At 35.6% G+C, this 21,528-nt stretch overlaps 1 protein-coding gene across 2 annotated transcripts in view; it reads right to left on the bottom strand.

The window, feature by feature from the left end:
* MCU (mitochondrial calcium uniporter) overlaps positions 1-21,528 on the bottom strand; it is a 438,436-nt gene that overhangs the window by 35,871 nt on the left and 381,037 nt on the right. For both annotated transcript variants that reach the window (XM_055535454.1, XM_055535455.1), the window contains exon 3: positions 11,875-11,944. In XM_055535454.1, the coding sequence (XP_055391429.1) occupies positions 11,875-11,944 (70 nt within the window). The remainder of the gene's footprint in view (positions 1-11,874; positions 11,945-21,528) is intronic.

Raw genomic sequence — 21,528 nt, 5'->3', positions numbered from 1 at the left:
AATTCATATTATATGTATATACTGCCCCAAGGCTGCCCTATTGTTTCTTGATTGCTCCTCCCTTGTTTCTGCATTCCCTCTGCTCCCTGATTAGCAATTGTTTGAATCAGCCCTTTGGAACCTAGAAGGCTGAATGAAGCCTATTTTCTATAAACAAGAAATGGGGACCCAGAAAGGATTTGTACACAGGAGACCCACAGGGTCTTGCTTGGTTTCAACAAAACTGTATACCTCTTAAAGATTTATTATAAAAAAGGAAAAGGTATAATAAGGAAGCACATTTAGGGTGTTCTCTGCAGAGATACTTAGAACTGAACTTTATATGATAGATGATTCCAGTGGCTTATGACTTTGCTATCATCTATTTCTTTTCTTTCTCTTTTTCTCTACTATTCTGCATTAAGAATATGAAATACAATATAATTTTAGTGTTGGAAGGGTTAAACAAAATCATACAGACAATAAGGGCTGTTCTTCTATGCTGCTGTTGCTTAGTCATGAAGTCGTGTCCAACTTTTTTGCAACCCCATTTCCTTTACCATGGAAAATGGTGCCATTTCCTTCACCAGGGGATCTTCCTGACCAGGGATCAAACCTGTGTCTCCTGCACTGGCAGGCAGATCCACCACTGAGCTAGCTGGAAAGCCTGCCCTTCTATAGCTAAGAACAATAAAGTGCAACAAGGTTAGATGATATTCCTAAGGTCCCAAATGGCAAGATGTCATTCTTTTTTATGGAATATGCTATTGTACATATACACCACTTCTTTATCCATTCATCTATCTGTGGACACGTAGGTTACTCTGGTATCTTGGTTATTGTAAATAATGCTACAGTTAACATAAGGGTGCATATATCTTCTCAAATTAGTGTTTTTATTTTCTTCAAAAAAAATTCCTGGAAGTAGGACTGCTTAATCATATTATAGTAGTTCTATTTTTTATTTTTTTGAGGAACCTCCATACTGGTTTCCATAGTTGCTATGCCAATTTACATTCCCACCTTTTCTTCACATTCTCCACAACACTGTTATTTCCTTTTTGGTAATAGCCATTCTGACAGGTATAAGTGATATCTCATTGTAGTGTGATTTGCATTTTCCTGATGATCAGTGATACTGAGCATCTTTTCATATGTCCGTTGGCTATCTATGTCTTCTTTGGGGAAACATCTATTCAGGTCTTTTGCCCAATTTTTAATCAGGTTGCTTGTTTCTTTGATGTTGAGTCGTATGAGTTCTTTATATAATTTGGATATTAACCTCTTATCAGATAAATCATTTGCAAATATCTTCTCCTACTCAATAGGGTGCCTTTTCATTTTGTTGATAGTTTCCTTTGTTGTGCAAAAGCTTTTTAGTTTGAAGCGGTCCCACCGTTTATTTTGCTTTTGTTTACCTTCTCTGAGGATATATATCCAAAAAACATTTGTAAGACCTATGTCAAAAGTGTACTGCCAATGTTTTCTTTTGGTTATTTGGGGTCTTTTATGTTTCCATAGGAAGTTTAGAATTACTTGTTCTAGTTCTGTAAAAAAAAAAAAAAAAAAAAGCCACTGGTATTTTGATAGGGATTGCACTGAATTTATAGATTACCTTGGGGGGTATGATCATTTTAACAAGATTAATTCTTCCAATCCATGAGCATGGTATATCATTCCATTTGTTCATGTCATCTTGAATTTATCAAAGTCTTATAGTTTTCTAAGTATTTACCTCCTTGGTTAGATTTATTTTTAGGTACTTTAATATTTTTGATGCAATTATAAATGAGATTATTTTTTTAATTTCTCTTCTTGATAGTTCATTGTTAGTTTATAGAGACACAATAGTGTTTGCTTTTTTTTTTTTGGCTGCACTATGTGACTCCTGGAATCTTAGTTCCCCACCAGGGATCAAACCCACCCCCACCCCCTCTACCCCCACTGCAGTGGAAGTGCAGGGTCCTGACCATTAGGCTGCTAAGGAATTTCTAGATATTAATTTAATACCCTGAAACTTTACTGAATTCATTTATTAGTTCTTTTTAAAAAGTTATTTATTTTTGGCTGTGCTGTATGCAGGTTTTCTCTAGTTGTGTCCAATGAGGGCTACTTCTCATTGTGGTGGCTTCTCTTGCTGTGGGGCACAGGCTCTAGAGTCTGAGGGCTTCAGAAGTTGTGCTTCCTGGGCTCTAGAGAGCTGGCAGCACAGGGGTTGCAGCACAGGGGCTTAGTTGCCCCATGGCATGTGGAGTCTTCCCAGACCAGAGATCGAAGCTGTGTCCCCTGCACTGGTAGGCAGACTCTCAACCACTGGAACACCTGGGAAGTCCAGAATCATAAATTTAGTAGTTTGATAAATCCAGCTGTTGGGTTCTTCCAAGTAGCAATATAAATTAACTTAGTGAAATCAACTATATATTTCACTGTGAACCTAAGGTGAATTAAGTGTTTGTACAACTGAACCTCTCTCTGTAGAAATATGTAAAAAACAGTTATGTGAAGTTACTATAAGGCTTAAATGATAAAATTTGTGAAAACAGTTAGAATTATAAACTTTTTAAAAAATATATAGTATTATTGGTTTTGGGCTTCCCTGGTGGCTCAGAAGGTAAAAAATCTGCCTGCAATGTGGGAGACCCAGATTTGAACCCTGGATCAGGAAAATCCCCTGGAGAAGGAAATGGCAACCCTCTCTAGTATTCTTGCTTGGAAAATATCATGGAGAGAGAAGCCTGATGGGCTACAGTTCATGGGCGTCACAAAGAGTCAGACATGGCTGAGCACCTGACACACATTATTGGTCTTATGTTAAATATGTCAACTACAAATTGGCACTCGCCAAGAGGCCTGGCATGCTGCAGTCCATGGGGCTGCAAAAGAGTCAGACATGACTTAGCCATGATTGAAGAACAATAACAAGACAACAAAGAGCATCGATAGTGACGAACAACAACAAGGGCTTCTGCCATAGTCTCTGCTGAGTTTGAAGCCTATGAGGCTGCAGCTGTTGACCTTCAACACCCGCTGAGGGAGTTCAGGGTGGAGTGAGGCTCTCTGTGCCAGAGAATATGGTGGAACAGGGCTTTAGATAGATATTTTCAGAACTGATTTCATCATTCCAATCCTTGCATCTCTTCATATCTAGAAAAGCACTAAATCATTAAAGGACGATATCTGCTCCTTGTGACTAGTAGAATCTTTTTTTTTTTTTTAATATTTATTTTTTTAATTTAAATTTATTTCTTTTAATTAGAGGCTAATTACTTTACAATATTGTATTGGTTTTGCCATACATCAACATGAATCCACCTCCCTCCCCATACCATCCCTCTGGGTCATCCCAGTACACCAGCCCCAAGCATCCTGTATCCTGCATCAAACCTGGACTGGTGATTCGTTTCTTATATGGTATCATTTTGACTCAAATAAAACTTAATTTGCAACTCTCAAGTTGTGCATCTTTTTTTGTCTACAAATAGTAGAACAACCTATATAACTTTTGTTGAATCTGGTTCTTTTAAAATCTGTTTATGAAGATAATTAAACTCTCATAAATGTTAAAAGCATTTGAGCTAAATAAAAGGTCATCCACATCCTTTATCTATTCATTCTGAGAATTAAATATTTTATATTGTTTTGTAAAAATAAAATCCTGTCCTAATGTAGTGCCCTAATATTTTTTTCTTTTTTAAGAATAATTCTTTTCATGATGCTGCTTTGAAAGGAACTTCATTAATCCTTGACTTTTGGGCCACTTTAATTTCTGGACGGTGTAAAGTGGAATACAATCCTAAAGTACAGAGAGTAATGTGCAGTAGAAGAATGATAGATGTTGGAATCTCAGACTTGAAAACAGTTCCTGAAAATCTCAAATTCTACCACAGGAGACACCTTGAATGTATGGGCACATTACTGAATACACCCTTACCTCTTTCACCTTTAATACAGAGATTCTAATAACTCACAAGGAGGCTGAGAAGATTCAGTGAGGATATAGAAAAATGCTTTCCTTGGTAGTTTTACTTGCTTTTTCTAAAATCTACAGTCTTGGTCTAAAGTCATACAAATTTCCATAAGAAAATTTCCAGTCAAGGCTTTAACCCCCAAGAGAACAAAAATTACTTGTTCCACCGAGGGCAACAAGGAGAAAAAGAGCATAAATTATATAAACCAATTCCTGTTTCTGGGTATTTCTGGATAACAGACCTCCTTGATAACCTGAAGAAGGTATGGATTCATTCCCCCCTTAGACCTATTTCCTGAAAAAATTCAAACAATTCATACATAAAAATTTTAGATACAATACATTTGTTGCATTGAAAAATTATTTCCTTCATATTAACTGTTATGGACTGAACTGTGATCTCCCAAAATTTGTATTTTTGAAACTCTAATTCCCCATGTGCCTATCTGGAGATAGGGTCACTCAAAGGTAATTAAGGTTAAAGGAAAAGATAAAAGTAATCTGATAATCTGTGGTGCTAATCTGATAGCACAACAGCTGTATATGAAGAGTAAGAGCTTTCCCCACACCGTCACTAGGTGGGAGCACAGTGAGAAGGTGCCAGCTAGGAACAGAGTTCCGATCAGATCTTAACCACGCTGACACCCTGACCTGGGAATTCTAGCCTCCAAAACTGTGAGAAAACAAATTTCTGTTGTTTAAGTTACTCAGTCTACAGTATTTTGTTATGGCAGACTACTAGAGAGCAGAATAGTACACTGCCATATTTTTAAAATAAATGTTAACAGAAATGGAAGCATTTTCCCTCATTTTAAACAAATAACAGTCGTTTTGTTTTTTTAAAGAAATAAAAATTTACAAATTAAAACAGAAAATAAACTTTAATTCTATATAAAAGGACATTTCAATTATAAGACTGGTATTGTTTGGCTTGAATAGAAAGTCACATAATGGCTTGGTTTTGGAACAGGCTAACTTGAAAATTACCTTTGATATCTAAAAAGGTTGTGTGCCTTTCTGTTTTGATGACAAGAAGCTGTAAAAACTCAGAGATTCTGGGAAAGGTATGTGGTAACACAGCTCTCATAGTTCACTTCGCCAGATGATGCTTGGCTAAGCATGTGTAAGGAACCTAAGGTTTCTTCTAAGACTCTTTCTGTTTTGATGCAGTATCAATAATGAAACGACTGGAAATCCAAGTTCCAATTTTAAGGTTTATGAGTGGAAGTAATCTTCAAGAGCTCTAAGTTTTTTCTAATTTTTACAGAGAAACTGACAAACCTTTCCATTCATGACTAGCCTAGAGAGAAACTTTCTCCAGCAGCTGAAAAATTCACAAGGTTGTCTACTTCTTTCTAGTTCAGAGCTACAGCTTAATTAAAAGGGTTCATGAGTTTTCTATCAAGTCCAAAATAATGACTGTAAGGTCTTGAACTGGAAGATTATGCTCATTCATAAAGGCCCAAATACCCCCCAAGTTAATCAAGACATAACTAAAAACACTCCCTTGTAATAAACTTTCTCTTCTCTTAAAAAGCAAAACTCCTATCCAAAGTTTAATCTAGCAAAGGAGAATTTATATTTTTATTCTTTTTCTCACAAATTCTCGTTCTCATAATACTAACTACTTCTGTGGTAGCAGGCAAGGCCTCTTTTAGGGATGGTGGAAGTCTTCAATGCCAATGAAAAAAACCAATGCATTATTGCAACGGATAGAGCTCCTTTCTTCTCTGAGGTCATAAAAGCATACATGTTGCTAAGTTTGGAAGATGTGCCATCTGTTCACAGAGTACCAAGATCTTTCTTAGAGAAAAAAAAAAAATCCTGGTAGTTATTTTGGAAAAGAAATTTAACACTATTTCAAAGATGGACATAGCCATTAACGTTAACTGCTTTTCTAATTTCCGTAAGAGATCACATATAAGGGACTTTTCTTTGTATCAACATGTATATTAACAGACAAAAATTGGAAAGTAACTCCTTAAAACAGTATCAGTAGTTTAACCAAGTCACACTCTGGAGTGAAATGGCATAGTCTCCAATTTCCTCAAAACTTACTTCAAAATATTGAAATAAATGATAGCAATCCTAGAATGGATGACATCATCTGAATTGTGATATAAATTTACTTCTGCTCCACATTAACACAGTTTAAATACTGTCAGCACAAAAAGTTTAAACATCTTTCCAAGTTCACATGGTTGTTTTTCTTAGCAATGTGCAAGTCAATTTTATAAAAGCCTTCAAAAAGACTTTTGTGATGCAACAAGTTCAACCATATTTTGGTACTTCAAACTGAAACTCCTACTTACCAAAAAAAAGTTCAAACTGTAGGATATATTTTTAAAATGGCAAAATAAGGTGTTTCAGCTTTCCCAACCTCACATCTAGGTTGGTGAGAAACATGCCCACATTAAAACACTGAGGTTTTCTGTTTCTATCATTTTTTGTGATTTTATTACTTGTGTTTCCTTTTTGTTGTTAGGTTTTTAAAAGCTAGAAGGAAAGACAGTGGTGGGGTATGTTTATGCCCTCAATATAAGTGATGACAATAAATACAGAATTTCCTTCCAACTGTATATGAATAGCCATTAATAATAAAACATGATTTTAAAAAATCCACCCTTTCCCACAAAATTATTTTAAAAGTAACGTGAAAATTTCTGGAATATACAAAGAATGCATACAAATCGATACTAAGACAGTCAATTTTTTTAAACAGGCAAGAAGTTTGGCACTTCACTGAAGAACATATTTGAATGGTTAATGAGTACATTAAAAGATGCCCAACATCTTGATCATCAGTGAAATGCAAATTAAAACCTCAATGAAATAATACTACAAATCCACTAGAATGTCTATTATCAAGAAGTGTGATGCAGGATACAGGATGCTTGGGGTTGGTGCACTGGGATGACCCAGAGGGATGGTACAGGGAGGGAGGTGGGAGGAGGGTTCAGGATGGGGAACACCTGTACACCCGTGGTGGACTCATGTTGATGTATGGCAAAACCAATACAATATTGTAAAGTAATTAGCCTCCAATTAAATAAATTTTTTTAAAAAGTGTGACTATACCAAGTGTTGGGGAGGATATAGGGAGACTGGAAAAGTTAAATACCGCTGGTAGGAATGCAAAGTGGGACAGCCACTTTGGAAAACAGTTTTGCAGTTTCTTAAAAAGTTCAGTACATGATGAAAGAAACTGAAGACCACACAAGCAGTTGTACTGATAAGCTGTGTTCTTAGACTGGAAGAATCAACATTGTTAAAATGACCATATTACCCAAAGCAATGTACAAATTCAATGCAATCCCTGTCAAATCACCAGTGACATTTTTCACGGAACTGGAAAAAAAAAGTCTTTAATTTGTAGGGAAATACAAAAGACTCTGAATAGCCAAAAACAATCTTGAGAAAGAAGAATGGAGCTAGAAGAATCATGCTCCCTGACTTCAGACTATACTACAAAGTCACAGTCATCAAAACAGTATGTACTGGCACAAAAAGAGACATATAGATCAATGGAACAGGACAGCAGGTACAGAAATAAACCCACACACTTACGGTCAATTTATCTATGACAAAGGAGGCAAGAATACGATGGAGAAAAGACAGTCTCTTCAATAAGTGGTGCTGGGAAAACTGAGCAAATATATGTAAAAGGGTAAAATTAGAACATTCTCTAACACGATATACAAAATTAAACTCAAAATGGATGAAAGACCCAAAGATCAGATACTATAAAACTCCTAGAGGAAAATTTAGGCAGAACACTCTTTGACATAAATCACAGCAATATTTTTTTGTATCCACCTCCTGGGGTACTAAAAACAAAAATAAACAAATGGGATCTAATTAAACTTAAAATTTTGCACAGCAAAGGAAATCATAAACAAAACAAAAAGGACAATGTACAAAATGGGAGAAAATATCTGCAAACAAATTGACCAAAATGGGTTCAATTTCCATAATATGCAAACAGCTTGTATACCTCAATACCAAAAAAACCCCAACCCAATAAAAAAAAATGGACAGAAGACCTAAATAGGCATTTCTCCAAAGAAGACATACAGATGGCCAAGAAGCACATGGAGAGATGCTCAACATCACTAATTATTAGAGAAATGCAAATGAAAACTACAACGAGGTACCACCTCACACTGGTGAGAATGGCCATCATCAAAAAATCTATAAATAATAAATGCTGGATCGGGTATAGCGAAAAGAGAACCTCCTATACTGTTAGTGCAAATGTAAATTGGTGCATCGGCTATGGAGAACATTAAGGTGGTTCCTTAAAAAAGTAAAATAGAGTTTCCATAAGTTCCAGCAACCCTACCACTGAGCATATATATGGAAACAATGAAAACTCTAATTTGAAAAGATACATGCACCCCAGTGTTCACTGCAGCACTGTTCACAATAGCCAAGACGTGGAACCAACCTAAATATTCACCAACAGATGAGTGGATAAAGAAGATGTGGTGTATATGTATATATGCACATACATAAATAATGGAGTATTACTCAGCCATAAAAAGTTTAAACAATGCCATTTGCAGTAACATGGATGGATCTAGAGATTATTGTACTAAGTGAAGTAAGTCAGACAAAGACAAATATTGTATGATATCATTTATATGTGGAGTCTAAAAAATGCAAATGAACTTATTTATGCAATAGAAATGAACTCAGACATAGAAAACACACTTGCATCCAAGGGGAAAGAGGGGGAAGGATAAATTGGGAATTTGCAATTAAGAGATACAAACTACCATATATAAAGTACATAAAAAAACCAAGGACCTATTGAACAGCACAGGGAGCTATATTCAATATCTATAATAACATATAATAGGAAAAATCTGAAAATAATATATATATGTATGCATAACTGAATCACTTTGCTGTACACATGGAACAGTGTAAATCAACGATACTTCAATAAAGAAATTATGGATATACTTACCATATGACCCAGACATCCCACTCCTAATATCTACTCAAGAGATATAAAAACATATATCCATATAAAGACTTATAAGCAAATGTTGATAACAGTATTACTCTTAATAGTCCAAAATGGAAAACAATCCAAACGTTTTTCATGTGGTGAATGAAAAAACAAAATGTGTATTTTGTTTATTTCCATATATTAGAATTCTACTCAGCAGTAAAAACAAAGAACTTCAAACCATGCTATAATATGCATGAACCGCAAAAGCATTAGGATATGTAAAAGAGGCTAGATGCAAAAGACTACATACAATGAGTCCATTTATATGACATTTAAAAAAAGGTTTAACTACAGAGAGAGAAAGCAGATTACTGTTTGCCTAAGGCTCAGGGTAGGAGCAGGGACTGGTTGCAAAACAGGAACAGGAGAACTTTTAGGGGTAAGGAAATAGTCTAAAGCTGGATTGTTATTATGCTTGCATGATGATAGGTGAATTTTATGGTACATAAAATATACGTAAATAAAGCTTTTTAAAAAGTAATGGGACAAAAAACAAAGAAAAAAAACTAGGGCATATATCTAGTTACTTAGGTTAAGAATTTATATATATTATCTATATTTGGGCTAAACAGATTAATGTTTATTATTAAACAGGAATTTTTATAACTGTTCATTGCTAAAATTAATTGTCCTCAAACAATTTTTTTAAGGAAATTTTATATTTTTTTTAACTACAAAATAACATTTCTTTTTATCACAGCTCTCAATACAAGGCTGATTAAGTAGCCTATTTCTGGATAGAGAAATGAAGGCAGCTAGGGAGACTATTGTTCTTGTTCTTACTCGACTTACCTACAGTGAAGACATGTCCTGGCTTACTGCATTTAAAACTGTCAGGACAACTCTGGTTGTCCTCGATGTATTCTAAAAAGTGTCCTGGGTTGGGTGATAAATTATATACACAACCTGTCTATAGCAGAATTATTCTCATCCTTAATCCTTAATTTTCATCATTACTATGAAGGGGAACCCCTGAAAGTTTTGAAAGCCTTTAAATAGGCTATAAACCATACAGTCATAAAAATTTCAGATAGTCATTTTACAAAGGAGGATCTGGGGCATAGAAAAATTAAAATGAGAAGCCTAAATCACATTGTTTTGATTAAGGTTTTTAACACTACCACACACACCACTCTTTATACAATAAGAGTTTTTGTTGGATAAGTACATTTTTCTCTTGGAGGTAGTCATTATTACTATCTCCATTTCACATATAAGGCAGGAGGTTTTAAGAAGGCAATTACTTTGTCTAAGATTAAACCATGGCTTAAAAGTGAAAACTGGGATGCAAATCTTGATTATAAAGCTAAACACAACCTCTAAGCATATTGCCTCTCATGAAAGGGACTGTGGGCCTGGGTACAGGGATGTGCGTGCACATGTGAGCACAATGTGGCCAAAGCAGTTCTTGAGTTGAGGTTCATGAGACCAGGGATTCCATGAGTTGGGCTGAGAGAGCCTGTATCACTAAGAAATTATATGTAACACTGCCTATGTGTATGTAAAATTTTCTTCTAGAGAGAGAATGTCAAGCTTTTACCAGATCCTCAAAAGTATTTATGACACAGGAAAATGGAGAACCTTTTAGATTGCTTTGGTAGGGAGGTTAAACATTTAAGGCAACTCTATATTTTACAACAGCTATCATAGTCATAACTAGAACATTTTGTCAAACAACAGAATTAATAGGCAATTACTGAGAGGCAGTATATATTTTATATATACATATAATATTGTTTGTGTGTGTGTGTGCTCAGTCTTGTCTGACTCTTTGCGACCCCCTGGACTATAGTCCACCAGGTCTATGATGTAGTATTTTGCATTTTGCACTTGTTTTTAAGAGAGAGGATCAAGCCCTCTTTTGGTATATTAATGGAGCATGACCCAGCAGTGCTCACACTAGTGAAGAACGAGTGATGGGAGAGATGTTTACTGTTGGTGGCTAAATTCTAATGAAGTAGCTATGTGTTAAGCAGAGTTTTCTTATATGCTATACCAGCCTAAAGTAAGATTAATTTAGAAGTACTAAATAAGAAAGGTACATAAATTGAAAGCAGAAAGGACAACAAATTTCATTAAATCAAATAATTTTCTGCTTCTGTTTCTTGATAAGTAATACAAGTTGATTTTCTTAAGAAGGACAATAGTATTCATAGGAATTTTGGGAGCAACTCTTTTTTTCAAAAGTATGTATCATTTTACCTTTGTAAAAATATTGTCTTCAACCCCTCATACAACATAGAGTCAACATACTAGCATTTATGTCCTGGGATAACATTCAGCCAGACACACCAGAACAACTTTACTATTGTTAAATTATTGAAAGACATGGAAACTGACCCCAGTATTCTTGCCTGGAGAATCTCCATGGATAGAGGAGCCTGGTGGGCTACAGTCCAGGGATTGCAGAGTCGGACATGACTGAGCGACTAAGCACAGCATGTAGCACATACAGATTGGTACATAGGATAATAGTAACTGTATTACATGATAGAATTAATAATAAAAATGTCAATATAAAATCACTAGTTCAAATTATTCGCCACTGAATACCATAATAAAACTGGTACAAGAGTCCTGTTGGAATGTGACTTAGTTATCACTGAATATATATAACTTAATGAATATATATTTATTGATACTGACACCAAATATTTAACAATTTTAGACAATATTATAAAAACAAGAAGTTTCTAAGTGAAACGCTTCAGCAAAAGCTGAGAGGATTCATCACTATGAACAATATGTTTATACTGGAGAAACTCTCTCTTTATTGAAACTCTCCAATTGTTTTGATTCTGGCCTATTTTTTAAGAAAAATAAATTTGTATGTCAATCTGAGAATGGGAAACAGTGAGAAAGGAAAAAAAAAAAGCACTGGACATTAAAACAATTTGCCATAACTCACCATCAGAGGGCACAACAGTACTGCAATAAACAACTCCCAAATTAGGCCAAGAAGAGAGCCTCTGGTGTACCTAGAAAATACAAAAAGACACATCCATCGTCAGGGCACACAAAAAATGTTATATGCATATGTGTATGAATATAATAAATAATAGCTTTTAAATCATTTACATAATATGTATTCTTTAGTGGAAAAGTTTAAAACTCCAGATAAAGGAAAAGTCTCTCAAACTCTTTTCATCCTAAGATGTTAGTGATGCATTTTGGTTTATTTCAAGATTTCATACAAACACATTTACACACACACACACCCCCATACAAACTGTTTTTTCATCTAGTTTTTTAAACACTTAATACTGGTTTTAAGCACTGTCAAGTCTAAACAAAACTTTGTTTCTTGTTCCTCTTACTAGTTTTTAGACCTGGATTTCCTTTATGTCTTTTACTAGGTATAAGACAGTTATTAAATAGCTATATCACTACTCTACTGTTATTGGGTAGACATCTAGTCTTCCTGTTTACTCTCCTTTTTTCGTTTTAATTTGGTCAGGCAACTTCACTCCTGGAGTCTTTAATTGTTACCATCTTCTGAATATTAGAAGGAACTCACACTAATATCCACCTTTACTACTTCCTCAAAGAGTAGTGTCATTGTGGATTTAGGTTTAGAATTTAGGCTCTCACAATTAAACTAAGTTTCAGAAAGATTACTGAATACATTTCTGACTTGCTAAATGCTTAATTTATTCCCTTGTACCTTTTAATTTCCTAGCTTCAAAAAGTATTAAAGGAGGAAGAAAAGAACACTTTAATGGACTAAAAACCAACATATTAGCCTCAGAGCCAGATATTATATTCCACTCTAAGAATCCAAACAAAAGTCATTTAGGACTCTAAGCCAATGGATACCTAACAAGACTATGATGTATAACAGACATCTTTCAAGTTAGTATCATAAATTCCTACTTTTTACCAGCTTAAGAAAACATGCTGAATGCAAGACTGTTTTCTAAAAATGAAAAAACCACTTAAATCACTTGAGACTTCACAGCTGATCATTACACATTCATGTTTTGATGCCATCATTGAGAATCTTTAAGTTAATATACGTAACAACTTTAGTGTAGACTGCCACTTTCAGATATTTTTTGTTTCAAAATATTCAGTTAAACTCAATTTTACTCAGAGATCCAAGAAGGCGCTGGTTAAATACAGGTGTGCTGGGAAATCCTACAATCCTAATCCTTTGCTTCAACATTTTTAATGGGGACCACAGAATCCTTAGCTCCATAAAGATGTTTTGAAAAAGATGAGTCCAAACTCATTCTACAAATGAGAAAACTGAGACTCAGAGAGGGAAAGTGACTTACAAAGAGCCATATATCAGAATCAGGATTAGAACCCAGGCCTCAATACTGCTAACCATCTTTTATACAAAATACACAGGGCCTGGATCTCCTCCTCTGTAGGTCTCAACTGGCTTAACTATAACTTTAGGATGCTTTGTTGCTGTGCAGTATCTAAGTTGTATCAAACTCTTTGTGACCCTGTGGACTGCAGCACACCAGGCTTCCCTGTCCTTCACTATCTCCTGGAGTTTGCTCAAGTTCATGTCCATTGAGTCGGTGATCCATTTCATCCTCTGCTGCAGCTCTTCTCTCCTCCTGCCCTCAATCTTTCCTAGCATCAGGGTCTTTTCCAATGAGTTAGGGGAGCTCTTTGCATCAGGTGGCCAAAGTATTGGAGCTTTGGCTTCAGCATCAGTCCTTCCAATGAATATTCAGGATTGATTTCCTTTAGGATTGACAGATTTGATCTCCTTGCTGTACAAGGGACTCAAGAGTCTTCTCCAGCACCACAATTCGGAAGTATCAATTCTTTTTTTTTTTTTTTAATAAATTTTATTTTATTTTTAAACTTTACAATATTGTATTAGTTTTGCCAAATATCGAAAGGAATCCGCCACAGGTATACATGTGTTCCCCATCCTGAACCCTTCTCCCTCCTCCCTCCCGTATCATACCATCCCTCTGGGTCGTCCCAGTGCACCAGCCCCAAGCATCCAGTATCATGCATTGAACCTGGACTGGCGACTCGTTTCATACATGATATTATACGTTTCAATGCCATTCTCCCAAATCTTCCCACCCTCTCCCTCTCCCACAGAGTCCATAAGACTGATCTATACATCAGTGTCTCTTTTGCTGTCTCGTACACAGGGTTATTGTTACCATCTTTCTAAATTCCATATATATGCCTTAGTATACTGTATTGGTGTTTTTCTTTCTGGCTTACTTCACTCTGTATAATAGGCTCCAGTTTCATCCACCTCATTAGAACTGATTCAAATGTATTCTTTTTAATGGCTGAGTAATACTCCATTGTGTATATGTACCAATTCTTACAATGTTTAGCTATGGTTTAACAAGATGCTTTTATTTAAAATGTTTAAGTTATCTTATTTAGTTAGACCAGAAAAAGCAAGTCTATGATATAAAATTCAAAAGAAGAAAAATAAGTAAAAAAATTAATTATTTTACATAAAATATTGGTCTTCCTCCCATCCTTGTGGCTCAGCTGCTCAGTTCTCCTCTCCAGAGGTAACTGGTTAAATCCAGATAGTCTATCAGACACTATTTATATATATATAAGTGTGTGCATATATGTCTAAGCATTTGTGGAGATTTTTAAAAATGCAAATGGTAGCATGCTACAGCCCCATTAGTCATTTGTCTCTTTAATACATTGTAATAATAAAAGCTTGTCTGTCAATAGACACATGATACTTGATTCTCCCTGATGACTGAGATGGGAAAGAACCTGACTGCAATGCAGGAGACCTGGGTTCAATCCCTGGGTCAGGAAGATCCCCTGGAGGAGGCATGGCAACCCACTCTAGTATTCTTGCCTGGAGAATCCCATGGAGTCAGACACAACTGAAGCAACTAAACATGAGCATGATACTTGAATGAATATCCTTACATGTGGGCACAGATATCCGAGAACAAAATACTTCAAGAGAAAGTGCTAGGTTAAAGATATGTGCTCTTCAACTTTTGAAAGCTATTACCAAATTGTTTTTCATGGAGGTTATATGAATTCACATACCTATCAAATATACTCTAATTCACTAAATGAGTATGTGGTCTCTATGCCCTCCTAAACAATGGGCTATTATTAAACTTTGTTATGTTGCCAATATTGCAGGTGAACAGTATTTCACCACAACTGTAATTTACGTTTTTTTTTGTATTGAGTGATAATTTATGCGTATTTTAATCTAAGAGTTAAGTTGTATTTGTTTTCCTATGCACAAAGTATTTACATATTTTGCCATTTTTTGAATCTCGATCTTGGTCTCAAATATTATTTTGTAGAAAGTCTTTAAATATTAAGAAAATTACCCCTTGGTTATAAAAATTTCCTTGTTTTTATTTTTACTTTGTTAATGGTGTTTTTGTAAGAATACAATTTTCATGTTTTAAGAGTCAAACTTTTCAATCTTTTCTGTGTGGTTTAAGGGGCCTGTGTCATGTATCTTAGTGGGTTTCCCTACTTTGAGAATATTATAAAATTCTTCCATGGCCTCTATTTTCTCAGGTTTAAATCTTTGATTCATTAGGAACTAATTTTAGTCAGTTAAGAAGTAGCAATCCAACTTACCTCTGATAACATAGCTATCCCTTATATTTAATAATTCATTTTCCCTCTTATTTTAAATGCTACCTTTATAATTCCCCAAATACGTACATCAATTTGGCTCTTCTGTCCAATGATCTGTATGTTCATGCTCTAGTGGCGGTTTAGTCACTAAGTCATGCCCGACTTCTGCAACCCCATGGACTACAGGCTCATCTGTCCACACAATTTTCCAGGCGAGAATACTGGAGTGGGTGGCCATTTCCTTCTCCAGGGGATCTGCCAGACCCAGGAATAGAATGCAGGTCTCCTGCACTGCAGGCAGATTCTTTACCGAGTGAGCTGCCGTTTTAACATTCTACCTTTATATTTTTACATCTAGCAGGGTGGGGTATTTTCCCTTATTACTTTCCTTTAAGAATTTTCCTTGCTATTTTTGCTTATTTGTATCTCCATATTTACTTCAGAGTCAGTATTTTTAGTTACACACATATGCACAAAGACACACACACACTCATGACACCAATCAGCTTCAAAAGTAACACTGCATTGGGATTAAGAGCATAGAATTTATAATTAGCCCTGAGTTAAGATTCTGTAATGTACTCTAACTGCAGCCTTTGCAAGTTCATTAGCTTCTTTGTGCTTCAGTTTTCACTGAAAAATGGACAAAGTGTAATACTAGTAGTTACCACATAAAGTTGCCATGAAGACAAAATGATAAATACACATAAAGCATTTAGAAAGAGGCTGGCATAGAGTAAGCGCTCAATAAAATGTTAGGGATTTTTGCTTGTTTGTTTCAAAGTTGAGATCTTATTAACTCCATGGATTAACAAAAGGAAACTGACATCTATTTTTGATTTTGACATCTATTTTGATTTTTGAGTCTTTTCACTCAAGAAACTTGTCTTTCTATTTTAGTCTGTTTTTCTCAGAATATCTTAAGGTTTTCTTCATTCAGATTTTTCCTGAGTTTCTTTGTTTTAGGAATGACTCTAGTTTTCTTTGTGATCTAATCTGGGATTTTTTTAATAAGAGAAGTTTAGCCTATGTATATTTATTAATATAACATATATTTAATCTTTCAGTCATCAAACTTTATGTCATAAAATTTTTGTTTCTTGTCTTTGTTGTTGGTCTTTCTTCTTAAAAAGTTTACTAAACAATTTGTGTTTGCTTTGTTTTAGTTACATGTGTACTTCTATTAGTAATATTAATATGGGAAGTTTTTTTGTACTAGTAGTTATTTTAGAGTAAGATCTAAGTTCTTTTAACTACCTTTAAGGCCCAATATTATCTAATACTCTGTTATCTCTCTGGGCTTCCCTGGTGGCTCAGAGGTAAAGAATCTACCTGCAGAGCAGGAGACTACCTGCACAGCAGGAGACTGCCTGCAATGTAGGAGACATGGATTCTATCTCTGGGTCGGGAAGACCCATGGAGATGGAAATGGCAACCTACACCAGTATTCTTGCCTAGGAAATCTCATGGACAGAGGAGCCTGGTGGGTTACAGTCTTGGGTGTTGCAAGAGCTGCACCCAAATTAGTGACTAAACCACCACCATTATTTCTGACTTCACTTCCTACCATTCTGCCTCTCAATCATTCTGCTTTAGCCCTTAGGCTCTTTTCTATGCACACTACCAATACTTTAACTGTCATTTTCCCTTTCATTTCTTGATTGGCTGAACTTCATCTTACAGAGGTAGGACTCATAAGAGCTAAATTCCCTAAATGTTGGCATGTTAAAAAGTTTGTCTTTGCCTTTATACTAAATGACTATTGTACCAGCTATACTTTGTATGTACCAGCTATACTTTTGTTCTAGGACCTTTGTAATAACTATTCCTCTACTTAGAATACTGTTTCTCCAGATAACTCCCCTCAACTCCACGTTTTTCTTTTATTGATTTTTTTTTATTGGAGTGCAACTGCTTTACAATGTTGTGTTAGTTTCTGTTGTACAATGAAGTGAATCAGCTGTACGTATTCTGTCTTGAACCTCCCTCCCACCCCACTATTTCACACCTCCAGGACATCACAAAGTACCAAGCTGAGTTCCCTGTGCTATACAGCAGGTTCCCAATAGCTATCTAATTTACACACGGTAGTGTATATATGTCAATCTTACTCTCTCAATTCTTCTTGGATTTGTTGATTTTAAATGACTTATTTTCACAGCTTGTTAAAAAACTGGAGTTTCACTACTTTACATCATTTCTGTCCTGCACCCTTCCAGCTTTTGTTAGTTATATCATTACTACATTGTCAAAGTTTCAAATATTCATACTCTGCTCTGCAAAATCTAATCTTCACATTTGTTTTAGTCTTAATTTTATAGATCAGTGGACTCTATGTATACTACCAATACTTTAAATGTTATTTTCCCTTTCATTTCTTGGTTGGCTGAACTTCATCTTATAGAGGCAGGACTCATGACAGCTAAACTCTCTAAATGTTGGCATGTTAAAAAATGTTTGTCTTTGCGTTTATACTGAATGATTATTTGGACTGGCATAAGATTCCTAAATTAATCTTTCTTTGAGGACTTCATTGGTAAAGTGTGAGTGTTCACTACTACTTTGGAGAAGTCTGAGGGCAGCCATTATTTTGAAGAATCAAGCTCTTTCAGCTTTGTGGGAGATCTGCAACCATGCCACAGGCATCCTCTCTTGAAGTCTTCTCACACATTTATTTGACCTTCACTAGATCTGCAGTCAGAGAAGGCAATGGTACCCCACTCCAGTACTCTTGCTTGAAAATCCCATGGACGGAGGAGCCTGGTAAGCTGCAGTCCATGGGGTCGCTAAGGGTCAGACATGACTGAGCGACTTCACTTTCACGCACTGGAGAAGGAAATGGCAACCCACTCTAGTGTTCTTGCCTGTAGAATCCCAGGGACGGGGGAGCCTGGTGGGCTGCCGTCTATGGGGTTGCAGAGTCGGACATGACTGAAGTGGCTTAGCAGCAGCAGCAGATCTGCAGTCATTCTTCATATATTGTGCTTTGGGATTGCAGAGATCTCTCTGTTTGTACTGAAGATGGAGCTTATATTTCTGTTTCTTATTCTCCTTCCCCCAAGAGAGGGAGAAACTGCTGCCCTTTATTGGGCCATCATTTATTCAAGTGGTAACTTTTTAATATGAACTTTTTCAAACTTACACAGAAGTAGAAAACATAGCATGGTGAATTTCTTCCATTCACCCATCACCTGCTTCTGTATTTACCAAAATTTTGTCAAACCTGGTTCATCTATACCACCCAGTTTTTTCAACAGAGTATCTTAAAGGAAATTCCAAACATCATACTGCTTTACCTGAAAATATTTCAGTATACATCTTCTAGGCCATTTTAAAACAGGAAGTCCTCTATTTTAAAGATTATCAACAATAATAAATGATGTGTTTGTGAGGCAGAGAACTAAATAAAAACATGGCTGTTTATCCACCTGCTTTTGTAAATGAAGTTTTACTAGAACACAACCAAACTCATTTATTTACTTACTATCTAGAGCTCATGCACCCACTTTGACACTACGACAGAAGAATTGAGTAGCCGTGCAGTTGCCGGAGAGTTGGGTAGTTGCAACAGAGACCATATGGCCCACAAAGCCCCAAATATTTATCATATGGCCCTTTAAGAAAATGTTTGCTGACCTTTGCTGTAGAAGCCTACCTGCACTGTTTTGAGAGAGTTCACTTTCCCAAAGTCCTTCCAAATCACTTCTATAATGACATTGACAATTACACAATATTACTTCTTAAGTGTTCACGCACACATATGGGCCCTTTTTTTTCTTTAAACCTTTTGATAGCCTATAGTCTAATAAGGACACTGGGAACAAAACAGATTTTGTTGTTGCCCTTTTTCTTTGAAATATGGCAACAATAACAACAACAAACAAAAGCAAAACAAAGACAAAAACAAAAACAAAAAGGATTCAAGACCAAAGAGGCATTGGTATTCTAAACTGTATTTCATGTCTCTCCTAGATTGAATATATGTTGCTGTTTAAACTGTATATTCTTAATAAATCACAAGAAAATAGGAAGAGTTTAATAAATACTTGATTTGTGCTGAATGTTTTAAAAATATGTCAAAAAGTTAAAAAAGAAAAACACTCAGGTAAATAGCATGCATTATTCACATATTTAAATTTCATAGGCAGAGAACAAGATTAAGGTTAAGAAAGTAAATATTCAGAATGAGCAGAAATCATTAGAGAAAAAGTAAACCTCTAGGCAATCGATGCCAGATAAACAGTGATGTGGTGCCAACACGGTCCCTTGAAAAGAAACACAAGTTTACATCTTTGGTATGAAACAGTCTGTACCTTTGATAAGTATTTGAGAACCTTTAGGAAAAACAGGGGCTTCTAGTGAAACTAAAGGAAGGTGTAACATCTGCCCTGGTATTATAACCATCACCCTTAAATCCTAACCCCAGGAAAAGAAAAATGCTAGCATTATTAAGTTAGAGTCTGACTACAAAATACTATCACTTTATTTTCCCAAGTCATAAGACTTAAGATAATTTTAAAAATGAAACTTTAGAATTATAAAAATATATTCCATGACCCTAGAGCAAATTACTAAATTCATGTCAAAACTAAGTTTCAGATCCTTTAGTTCTATCATGAGTTATGCGATTCTCCTACATGTACCATTCATTGTTCAGAAGAGCAAACTTAGCAACATATTCCTGCCAGCAACTTAGGAAGACTGTCAAGTCTAAATATCCTGTCAATAACCGATAAATATTCAGTCAGTTGGACATTAAAGCAGAAGCTGGGAAACAGAAGAATAAAGAGAGGAAAAAAGAAAGAGGAAAAAGGTACTTCCATATTAACACAGTTCCCTTTATTTATTAAAATCTTGGGACCTAATTTCATTAGGAAGCAAATATTTGTTACCTGTGTCAAACTATATAACAAATACTATATTAGTTATGTCAAAAAGCTTAAGATGGAATAACTATACACACACACACACACACACACACACACACACTTATCCATGGCTAAAACCAAGTTAGAAATAGCCTCACTATTATCATGAGTTTAGATATGTCAAATAAAGTCTCTTTTCTTTAAGATCAGAGTACCCAGGTTTCAACAACTTTTCCATACCTCTAAAATCCAGTGCCTACAAGTATACTAGGATTAACAGTGTAAAAGTATTTTAGTTGTTCTAAAGCAAGACACCCCTGGGTTGGGAAGATCCCCTGGAGAAGGAAATGGCAACCCACTCCAATATTCTTGCCTGGGAAATCCCATGGACAGAGGAGCCTGGTGGGCCATAGTCCAGGGGTCACAAAAAGTCAGACACGACTCAGGGACTAAACAACAACAAAGCAAGGCACACCTATAACAGTGTCTACAATTTGGCATCAGTTTTTATCCATATCCTTGATATAATAAAACCGTTGAAGCACTGCATCGCCAATAATTTCTCACTATTTTAGTATATATAGTAAAATGAGACTTCAAATCCTCAAGATCTGATACAGGAGGAAATGCTGCAGTTAAAAGAGTTGGGGCCAGCTGAAATCTTGATTTGACCCTCAAGTCTCAGTTTCCCCAGTTGTTAAATAAAAACAGCAATGACAACAAAACTATTTCACAAGGCTGATTTCACTTAAGGATAAATAAAAGTATAACTATGACAATGTTTGAATGACCAACATTCTACGAAAATTTTAAGACATTCAGAAATATAAATTCTGAACAGGGACCTCCTTGGAGGCCCAACAGTTAAGATTCTGTGCTTCTAGTGTGGGGGGTTGGGTTCGATCCCTTGTCTGGGAACTAAGATTCAACATGCCATGTGGTGTGGCCAAAAGAAACTCCTCAACCCCCCGCCCCCCTGCCCCCCACACAAAAAAATCTCAAATCAATCTCTTTAAATGCCTCTTATTTACAAAAATTTAATAAATTTAACACATTTCAAAAGTCACAACTATCTCTAAACAAAGAGATTGTTGTTATTCAACCGCTAAGTCATGTCTGACTCT

This window comes from Bubalus kerabau, chromosome 1 (genome assembly GCF_029407905.1).
Source record: "Bubalus kerabau isolate K-KA32 ecotype Philippines breed swamp buffalo chromosome 1, PCC_UOA_SB_1v2, whole genome shotgun sequence".
NCBI classification, from domain to species: Eukaryota; Metazoa; Chordata; class Mammalia; order Artiodactyla; family Bovidae; genus Bubalus; species Bubalus kerabau.
The sequence above is the reverse complement of the archived record's forward strand: the minus strand, read 5'-3'. Positions and strand labels throughout refer to the sequence as shown.